We start from the raw sequence: 10901 nt of genomic DNA, 5'->3' as shown, positions 1-10901 counted from the left end.
GAAAGATAAGTGAAACACATAACGTAATCTATTGTTTAATAATCAAGCAAGAAAGGAATATGTTCCCAAGCATAGCTTGCTTTTGCAGAAGTAGCTGGAGAGAACTTGGCAAGCTCGCTGTCTACTTAGTAATTTCTGAATGGAGTTTCCTGTTTATGCACTGCTAACTACATAGAAATAATACTCTTCAGCTTGCACTTTTTATCTGGCAACCATTGTTTTTGTTTCACTGTATTCTACTACAAGATAGAAAAAAATATTGTTTAATTTATGTGATGCAGGTTATAAAATAACACATGCACTATAAACAAAATAAAGTATCCATGTCATTATTATGTTAAATAAATTAAGAGAAAGCTGTTTGAACAATTCTGTACATATGTAATATATGCAAATAGCTTTATTCAATTCCACTATTTCAGTAACAAGTTCAATGTGAGATTCTTAATTGCACGGTTCGATTTTATTTCCTCTAATAGAGAAAGTGGTACTGAATAGCAACCAAACTTAAAGTCTAACAACTCCATGGCAGGATAATAGACTTTATTAAAAAATTTACAGGATTTTTTCCAGAGAATCAGTTTTTAATTCTTGTTTCTTGGTTTTGGCTTCGAAGTATAAAACTACTCTGTGACTTTTTTCTTTTTTTTTTTTAGTCCTAGTTAAATCAGTTGTTCAAAACTTAAGTTCTCTCTGTCTAGATCTACTTTGTCTGAGATAGGGAAGAAAGCTAAAAGTAAAATAAAGTACATGACCTCCTGACTTAGTAATTACTTACAATAAAACAGAGATAGGAAATCTTTTCTTTGTGAATATCTAACCAGCGGCATTTGCAGCTACATTTTAGACAACTTTATGGGAACCCTTAGGTTACAGTGAAGGGGTGTAGCCAGCCCTGGGAGCACAGGTGGAAGCAATTCACTTGGGTGACTGGAAGAGGTGGATCCCTGGCTCCACCCCTCCCTAACCTCATTTAAGGGCTGGCAGCCACAAGGGAAGCACCACTACATGGAGATCACTCTTTGGGATGTTTGGTGAGCCCTGATCCTCAGAAAAGGGTAAGGGATTCCTTCTTCATTACTGGATTGTGACTGCTACATTTCTTGGGTGATCCAAAACTGGTTTAAAGCAACTGTATCTGCAGCCTCCTATTCTTACAGCAAGTAAAAGGAAAAGAAACCAAATACAGAATGTTGCCACAGAAATACAAAGTTGTCAGATGTGTGTTTGGCTAGCCATGTTTTCAAGAGACGCTGAATAAACCTGGCTTCCTTCCAGAGTTTGAGAAATACACTGTAAACAAGAGAGAGTTCATGATTAAGGGACTAGCAAATAAATACAAAAATAACATGAGGAAATTCATTTGACTAGAAACGCATGATGTGGTCTAAAAGGGTAAGACTAGTCAGTTTTCTGTTAGAACAACAAAGCAAGTCTGGCATGTGAGAAGAGTGGTGTGCTTTCAGCAAAAGTGAAATAAATAGAACTATATGAAGAGGGGAAAAAACAACTGTGAAAGTGCACTGCACAGTGATTATAAAAGGTAAGAGGAAAAATATGACAAAAGATGAATTTTTTTTTTTTAATATAGTGACTAGGGAAACTCCTGGCACTCTGGAAATCAGCAGATCCTGTTCTGTTTTGCATGGTTAGCATGTAATCAACAGCAGACTATTTTGCAAGATTAGCTTGTCCATAGCACTGACAGTTGGTTTTTTTGTACATTAGAAGATGTTGCTTAAGGGACCCGCTCCGTTTCCAAAAAGATACCGATAGATGAAGTGTGGTGAAAGGACAGATTCTGACATAGATAAGAGACATGTTAGTAAATCACTGCAGAGCTTTTAACATCATCTCCCTTTTCTGTGAAAGATACATTTCTGATTGAAACCAGGTTTTTTTTGGCTAGGAATCAAAGCATGGTAAGGCTTATGTAAACAACCTCTGCTGGGAAGTATCAGATCAGACTTCTCTAAAATGAAGTGATCCATCAGCCTGGATCCACAAAGTGAGAATCCAATCCACCTGAGCTAACTTGAAATAGCATGAGACAGAAGAACTAATGTTCCAGTTGCTGGATGTGATGGAGTACGTCCAGTGATAAGCCCAGTTGTTCTACTAACCAAACAGTTTGCTTTTTAACCCAAGAAAGGGTTGACTTGTCAGGATCTGTAAAGAGTTTCTCCTTGTTGTAGTCATACTGCAAGGAACCATCCTCACCATTATTTCTACAACAGTTTTCACCAGAGCTTCCAACATGTTCATATTTTTCAGTGTTAACTTCACTGCACTCTGTCCCAGCTGGAGCTATATGACTAAGGTCCATGTCCTGAACAGAATCTAGAATGTCTCCAACATTTGGCTGTAGTTGAATAGAATTCAGATGCTTAAGTAAATCATCTTCGTGCTTTCCAACGACATCTAGAAGGTTATTTATCTTTCTTAAAGCAGAATCATGTCCATTAAGATGACACCAGGATAAGAGAGCACTAAAAAGTGAAGAAGAAAATAAAGTCAGTGCATGTAGTCACACAGATTTCCAGCTGTTGAAGAGAGCAGTGTGACAAGAAATCTGCACTACATGAAAACTTATGAACATCTCATTCCCATTTCCTGGGAAAACTGTGTAGATGAAATTAATTTTCTTGGGGGGAAGTGTTCATCTGCCTGAGGATAGGAAAGTCCTACAGAAGGATCTGGACAGGCTGAATCAATGGGCTGAGGCCAATAGTAAGACATTCACCAAGACGAAGTGCCAGATCCTGCACTTTGGTCACAACCTCATGCAATGTTACAGGCTTGGGGCAGAGTGGCTGGAAGGCAGTGTAGAGGAAAAGCATCTGGGGGTGTTGTTTGTTTGATGCTCAGCTGAACATGAGCCAGCAGCGTGCCAAGGTGGCCAAGAAGGCTAACAGCATCCTGGCTTGTATCAAAAAACAGCTCTGGTGAGGCTGCACCCCAAGTGCTGTGCTCCGTTTTGGGCTCCTCACTACAAGAAAGATGTCAAGGCTCTGGAGCAGGTCCAGAGAAGGGCAATGAAGCTAGTCTTATGAGAAGCACCTGAAGGAACTGGGATTGTTTAGTCTGGAGGAGACTCAGGGGAAAGCTTATTAGGACAAGAGGGAACAAGCTCACATTGTGCCAGGGGAGGTTCAGGTTGGGAAAACTTCTTTGAAACAGTGGTTGAGCACTGGAACAAGCTGTCCAGGGAGGTGGAGGTGCCACTGTCCCTGGAAGGGTTTATGAAATGTGTAGATGTGGTACTTACAGACATGGCTTAGAGGGCAATGCTGGTGGTAGGTGGATGGCTGGACTCAATGATCTTAGAGATATTTTTCAATCTTAATGATTCTATAAATATTTAGTTTTCAGATGTAGACTGAGTTCTTAAAATGCAACTGAAAGAGCATTTTTAAGAACACTCTACGCTTGTGTATGTAATTCATAGAATCCTTTGAGTTGGAAAGGACATTTAAAGGTCATCTAGTCCAACTCCCCTGCTGGGGGGATCACGTCATTCAGAACCTCATCCAGCCTGACCTTGAATGTTTCCAAGGACAGGGCATCTACCACATCTCTGGGCAACCTGTTTCAGTGCTTCACTACACATATTCTAAGAAACTTTTTCCTTATATCCAGTCTAAATTTCCTCTCTTTTAGTTCAAAAATATTTCCCCTTGTCCTATCACAACAGACCCTGCTCAAGAGTCTGTCCTTTCTTATAGCCCCCCTTTAGATACTGAAAGGCTGCTATCAGGTCTCCCTGGAGCCACCTCTTCTCCAACAATCCAAACTCTATCAGCCTGTCCTCAAAAGAGAGGCATTTCATTGATCAATTTTGTAGCCCTCCTCTGGATGTGCTCCAACAGGTTCATGACCCTCCTCTACTCAAGACTCCACATCTGGACACAATACTCCAGGTGAGGTCTCACCAGAGTAGAAGGGCAGGATCACCTCCCTCAACCTGCTGGCCATGCTTATTTTGAGGCAGCCCAGGATGCAGTTGGCTTTCAGGGCTATGAGGACACATTGCTGACTCATGTCCAGCTTGACATCCTCCAGTACAACCCCAAGTCCTTTCATCCTTCAGCAGTATTGATAGTGGAGGTTGTCATGACCCAGGTGCAAGACCTCACACTTGGCTTTGTTGAACCTCATGAGGTTCACCTGGGCCCCCTGTTCAAGACTGTCTAGGACTCTCTGGATGGCATGCCGTCCCTCAGTCATGTTGACTGCACCACATAGCTTGATGTCATTTGCAAACTTGATGAGGGTTCTCTTGATCTCACTCTTGATGTCATTGACACAGTTAAATACTGAAGAGCATCTGGCCCAGTACTGACCCCAGTGGACACCATTCATCATTGATTTCCATCCAGAGATTGAGTATGACCTCACAACCAGTTCCTCATCCACCAAACTGTCCACCTGTTAAATCCATATCCTTTCAGTTTAGAGGGAAGGATGTTACGGAGTACCACGTCAAAGGCCTTATTAAAGTCCAGATAGATGACATCAGTGGCTCCTCCTTTGTTCACTGATGCAGTTATGCAATCATAGAAGGCCACTAGGTTGGTCAGGCAGGATTTACCCTTGGTGGAGCCATGCTGGTTGTCTTGTATCACCTCCCTCTCTTCCATGTGCCTTAGCATTGCTCCCAGGAGGATCTGGTCAATGATCTTCTCTGGTACAGAGGTGAGGCTGACAGGCCAGTAGTTCCCTGGGTTGTTTCTACCTTTCCTTATAATAGGTGTGGTGCTGCTTTTTTTCCAGTCACCAGAGACTTCACGTGACCGACGTGACTTTTCAAATATCATTGAGAATGGCTTGGCAACTACATCAGCCAATTCCCTCAGGACTCTGGAATGCATTTCAATGGGACCCATGCGCTTTTGGATGTTCACATTTCTCAAGCGGTTGCAAACCTGGTCTTTGCAAACAGTGGGAGGGAGATTGTTCCTCCAGCTTCCATTCCATCCACTCAAGGGGGGTGTGAAGAGCAGGTGACAGTGAAGACTGAGGCAAAGAAGTTGTTGAGTACCTCAGCCTTCTCCTTATCTGTTATTACCAGCCTGCCTGTGTTGTTCACTGGGGGTGTATGCCTTCTTGCACTTGTATTCCCTGCATTCAAGACCTGAGCTAAGACTTCTCATGTTGCACACTTTGGACAGACTTACAAAGCACTTTGTAAAATTAACAAACAAACAAAAAACCCAAGCACAACCACATACACATCCTCCATACATACCTTCCACATGGACAGACTCTTAAAAAGTTTGTAACTTACTTCAAGGTCCCTCTGAATTGGCCACATGTAACCATCAGCTCAGCACCTTGTCTGTAACCTTGATTGAAGCCTTCCTGGAGTGCAAGATCTTTCCCAGCCTCAACACCATCTCTATAGCCCTCCTGTAACAGAAGTGGTGAAACAGGTTTTTCAAATGTGCAGAATTGGACCTACAAACATTTCACAATAAAAAAACCTTAAACAAGCACTCAGACCCTTAAATCACAGCTTTTTTATTTGAACATTCCACTTAGCTATGCCACTGCAAAACCAAAACATACATTTGGCAATGCATTATCATTTACTGTTAATGCTGCTGATCTGTTAACATGCAGTCCTCTTCTAAATGGATCTCCAGCTAGGTCAGAATATAAGGAAAGCACTCTTACTTTTGCTTTTGTGATAACCAACTCCCTTAAAAAAAAAAATCCTTGAAGAATTCAAATTTATTTCTTCATCCTCTAATCACATTACCATACAAAGTAGAATAATTCTCAACTCTTTTCAAGTTATAAGAATGCAAACTTCTATTTGATCACAAAAGAATAAAAGTGGTGGCCTTACTACAGAAATAGCCAAGAACATTTCTTTATTTTGCCCAACACACAGCTCTGACCTCAAGAGATTTTATGATTTCTGCAGTATCTACTCACCAAATACCAGGGGAATTTGTTTAAGAATGCCAAGCAGCCCCTTAAAAAAGCCAGTCTTTATAAGGGACCGAGATGCAGGAAACTTTCCTTTGGAGAATAATACAAGAGTTCCAATATGCTTCCTCACCAATGGCATGCACAAAAGCTTCCATTTATGTTCTTCAGCCAACAGTCATTCACCCACAAGATGAGCCCTACTGGCCCCAGTCTGAATGAAAACATATCTGTCAGAGAAACCTAGATTTATGTATTTATTTTGTTCTCTGCTTTCAGAAAATGTATTTTTCACTAAGAGAATAAATAAGCCGAAGAACTATTCAGACTCTGAGTAGTTCATACCAAATATTAAACAAAAAACAACAAATATCCTGTATTCTTTGTTAGCACTGTTTAACCTACAAGTATGAAGCAAATCGGTTACACGAGAATTTAGCACTGCCTTTTAGAAATGCACACGGTTATGCACAAGGAGTCAACGTCTTTTTTGGTGAAACATTACTTTGTCCTGACAGGCTAATAAGATAGTAACTCCCTGCTAAATTTTCTTAACATTCAGAAGAAAACAAGCCACAATAACTTTTGTGCAGCCATTCTTAGTTTCCCCATTTAAATCATCCACATGTATAGCAAGACATGTTATTGGTAAATCTAAAATACTTAAAAAGACTATAAAAATCATGCTTATAGAACTACCTTCAATCTTTTTTTCATGGTGTTATTCCATTCTTTCTGTACTGGATACATCTCATCTGCATCTTCATCAAATATGTCCTCACTGGATCGACTGGCTACGATTTGTACCCAGGACATAGCAGCAGTGATGACTCTTAACTTTTGTTTATGGGGTACAGTAGATACTGAGAAACTCTCAGAAGTCCCCCAGCTAAGCATCAGATTAGAAATAAAAGCAAAAATTGTGAGTTCTGAAGAGAAGCCATTTCAGGAGGTGATTATTCAACCTGTACGTTTGTTTCCACATGTAAACTGGATGCCATTTACCACAGGAGCTCATCTGTCAAAGGAGACAGAAATTATCACTGGTAAAGTACCTTGTGTGATTTACAAGGACAACTTAAGACAGTAATTTCTTCCCTTCTTTACTTCTCATATCAGTAACAAACAGATGCATACCAAATTAGCATTTCTAAACGTTGCTAGTTACATGAACAGCAGACAGAAACAATTTTATCCAGAGCTATAAAATTCTGATAGCATCCAACAAATAGTCCCATACAGCTTCTAAGGAGTGCATTAACTTATATGCATATCTAATTGCCTGCAATATTCTGACCTTGATAAGTGATGATGACTTTTACCTTTGATTTTCAGTTCCCTAACTTTGCCAGATGCTTAACATACTCTTGTAAACCTTGTATAAAAATATTACTTTATTTTTTGAACAATTAGTTAGCAAGTTCTGATGTAAAGAGAAGAGTAAATAATGTAATTACTTCATCTTTTGCACTGAGAAAACCTTAAGAGGCCATTCACAACTAATTGGTGGAAATTCTTACAACCCACAAAATGCAGTTTCTTGTCATTATGTGTTAAAATAGGTACAAGGAAGCGAGGAGAAATCTCACTTTTGGGATCACCATATCCAATTTTTATCTTAACCAAAGCTTCCAGAATTTTTGATACCATTACACTCAATCTTTGGGAAGGGATCAAGCAGTTAAACAACCGGTCCAAGAACTGCAGCTCTTCTTATACTTCAGAAAGACCACTAATGTGAACTAACTGCTTAATCAGCTTATCCCTTCCAATGTCCAATCAAAAAGTGGTGAGAACATCCAAATAATTACAACTTTACAACAGTGTTTCAGGCTTGAGAAATTACTATATTTCAAAATATTTGTCAGGACAGCACACTTGCTACCAGATGTTATATTTCCTTAAATCACCCCTATTAAGCGACAGCCTATTAGCTCCAAAGTGAGTTCTTAAAATTAAGTCTCACAAATAGCCCCTACACTCAGCAGAGAAGGGAGAGCAAAATACAGCAATTAATTGTGTGAGTCAGCTTGTGTGAGAAGGAAGAAACTGTTCAGTACATCACAAGAAAAGAGTTGGGCAGACGAGACAAGCTATACAAGTGGTTCTTCCTAAGATCTCAGAGTGACACTGACTGCAGAAGATACCATCAGCAGCATTTAGGGCCCGCAATCCCCCTACGCCAGCACGTCCCGGTACACCTGGAGACCAGCTGGAAGAACCTCATAGCCCCGAGGGAGGAGGCGCAGCCCGGGTCGGGGACTCCGGGCAGAGGTCCTCGGCCAGGCCACGACCCGCCATGTCACGGCCAAAGCTCAGCCCGGCCTGGCGCCGCAAGCCGCTGAACTGAGAAGATCCTCCCCTCTTCCGACCTGACGGCAGGCGGAATTCTTCCTCGCCGGCCCCAGACCCTGCTCGTTCAGACCCCGCCGCCCTCATCCCTCACCACGGCCGCCGAGTCACGGCGCTCCTCCGCTCGCAGGGGGCCGCCATCTTGACTGAAGGCACGGTAGCTTCACTACCGTCGGAAGCAATAGGGGAGAGAAACTCATCTTGGTCGAGGGTACGGTACCTTCCGTAAAGAACCGCCATCTTAATCAGCAGCCCCGTGACTTCAAAGCCCGTCTAAGCCACTGGACGCTGGCAGCCATCTTGAGTATGGGCACGGTCTTACAGCTTCCGCAGGGAGGCGGGACGGGGAGGCCAGGCCCTCTCCCCTTGGAGGGAGTGCAAGGAGTCGGGGAGGCCGCGCATGAGCGGGGAAAGAGCAGTTATGTGACTTCCCCTCTCTCCGTCTTTTCGGAGCGCGGGGCCTGCGGCTGCCTCGGGGCAGTCCATGGCACCCCCGGCTGTCCGCAGTGTGAGTGTGTTACCCTGAGAGCTGGGGTTTAGGCCTCTCATCAGTCGTAAAAGGTGGAATTAAAAAAAAATTCTGCCTCTTTCGCTTTTGTATCCTCAAGTTCCTTGCATGTCAGGTATGCCTTCCAGCTGTCCTTGGCGGCCACAAGATTTGGACATCACACTAATATATCTCTTTTAATAACAAGGGTGCCAGCGGGAGCCGCGTGTTTCATTGTTTGCTGCTATTATAGCAAACAGTAGCATCATTTTGACAGAAGTACAACAATTATTTTGTGGGGTTTTTTTTGCTGCTCGCTGTATTTGTGCGACAGGCTCATGCTGATGGTTGGTTTATCATCATAAACATACTGTGCATCAACCTTGAATTCGAATTGTATGTTTCTTCACATTGCCAAATCCTGTTCAAGTAAATGCCCTCATATAATGAGTGCTTCTGTAGGTCCCTGAGAGAGTGCACGCGCACGCACCTTGTCTAGAGCAGTGGATCTCCCGTGAATTGGGCTGGCTGTGCTGATGCACTCGCATTCACGCCCAAGCGACTATCAGGTGTCTGACCTCCTGTCCCACAGAAGGCTGGTGAAACCAAGGCAGAGCAAGGGATGATGCCGTGGATGACAGACAGCTAGCCTGTCACAGTGCCGCGGACACTGAGAGATGGATGATCCCTTGCTCTGACTGAGCCACGCTACTCTGTTTCCCCTTGCCCCTTTTGTTTTGCAGGCAGCCTGTCCTGCTCATGACCTTTCATAGACATTCACTGATAGTTGCATGCTGGCCGAAGAACACAAATATGTCTAGAAACTGTTGTGTCAGGGAATGAAGCACCACTGGTTCCTCTGAATGGCCAGAAATGTGCCTTAGTGGTTATTATATATGGCCACGACTGATGGTTTCCTAGCCCGCTTCTGTCACTTCCACCTTCAGTGTGGTTTGCCATTTTTCAGTCAGGCAACTATGCTGAATACAGCCTGAACACGCAAGTGCAGAGTCACAGAACAGCCTTATAGCAACAGAAACTCATGAACCCTCATGACTGGTTGTAATGGCATGACTAAATATGGGTGCTCCCTCCCTGGGCCGCTGGACCAGCCCTACTCCTTGCTTATCACCTTACATTCTTTACCCTCAGCTGCTAGCTATTCTAGAAGAGATGCATAGGTCATACCTTGGAGTCACTGTGAGTTTCCCATGTTCAGATTACCTCCGTTTAAATGTCTTATATTTACCATGGTTGATCATTCTACACATCTGTTTAAGATAAATCCTTGTGAGTATGAGAAACAATGATGAAGGCTTATATTCCCACCCCTTTCTTTTAGAAGTAGATAATTTGGTGACTCATATTGCATACATAGAGCAGCACTATTGGGTTATGAAGTGCACTTGCTGAAGACAAGTTAATTGTATGCTGATGGCCTTGACAGGGCTGCTAGCAGGGATTGAGGGTGAGGTGTAGTGCCTCAGGGTGGGGGTGTTTTCCTCACCTGTGTGTGTTCTACGTGAAGCAACGTCTGTGTATTATGGTGATGTTTTTCCATTCCAGAGGATTAAAACACATGGGCAATATTTCACAGGCTACAGAACTGTTCTGGCATTTCTACAGAATAAGTATATAAGAAGAGTTATCCCCACATGGTGTGAAAAATAAACAAGGCATTGATTTGTGACTCATTGCCATATCTAAGATTAAAATCTGGCTAATTTTAGCCAGATGTCTGGCATACAAATGTACCTTAGAACCATAAAATGCGTGGCTCAGCAGTTACTCTCTGCACACCTTGGGGGGTGTGGGGGGGGGGGTCTCAGAGGGCCTTTACACAATTGTGCAGAGGTTAGGATTGTCAAGGCATTCTTGGAGATCATTAGGAAAGATTTGTATTAGTTTGATCTTAGTGTTAAGTTCTGGCATTAAGCAATCAACTAGCAGTGATATCCGAAAGTAAAATATATGAAATATATGAAAAACAGAGGCTGCACCTTTACAGTTACAACTGTGCATAATGCTTCAGATAAAGGATTGCTGCCATTCATATCAGCATCACACACTCTCATCTTTCAGTCATCACTGCCTCTAACCCAACCAGTGGATTGGAGGAAGGAGGAAC

The 10901-nt window shown here is 42.6% G+C and overlaps 1 protein-coding gene across 2 annotated transcripts; it reads right to left on the bottom strand.

Moving 5' to 3' along the window:
- YAE1D1 (Yae1 domain containing 1) lies at positions 375-8663 on the bottom strand. Of its 2 annotated transcripts, none has more exons than XM_021387094.1 (4): positions 8507-8663; positions 6634-6952; positions 5288-5409; positions 375-2489 (listed from the first exon to the last, which is right to left on the bottom strand). In XM_021387094.1, the coding sequence occupies exons 2-4, from the start codon at positions 6829-6831 to the stop codon at positions 2060-2062; spliced, it is 750 nt and encodes a 249-aa protein (XP_021242769.1). In that variant the 5' UTR covers positions 6832-6952; positions 8507-8663; the 3' UTR covers positions 375-2059. The 2 variants fall into 2 exon arrangements, with proteins under 2 accessions (XP_021242769.1, XP_021242768.1); XM_021387093.1 differs by having other exon boundaries at positions 8381-8513.

The sequence above is a fragment of the Numida meleagris genome, chromosome 2 (assembly GCF_002078875.1).
Source record: "Numida meleagris isolate 19003 breed g44 Domestic line chromosome 2, NumMel1.0, whole genome shotgun sequence".
NCBI classification, from domain to species: domain Eukaryota; kingdom Metazoa; phylum Chordata; class Aves; order Galliformes; family Numididae; genus Numida; species Numida meleagris.
Note: the sequence above shows the minus strand (reverse complement) of the source record. Positions and strands in the feature narration are given on the sequence as shown.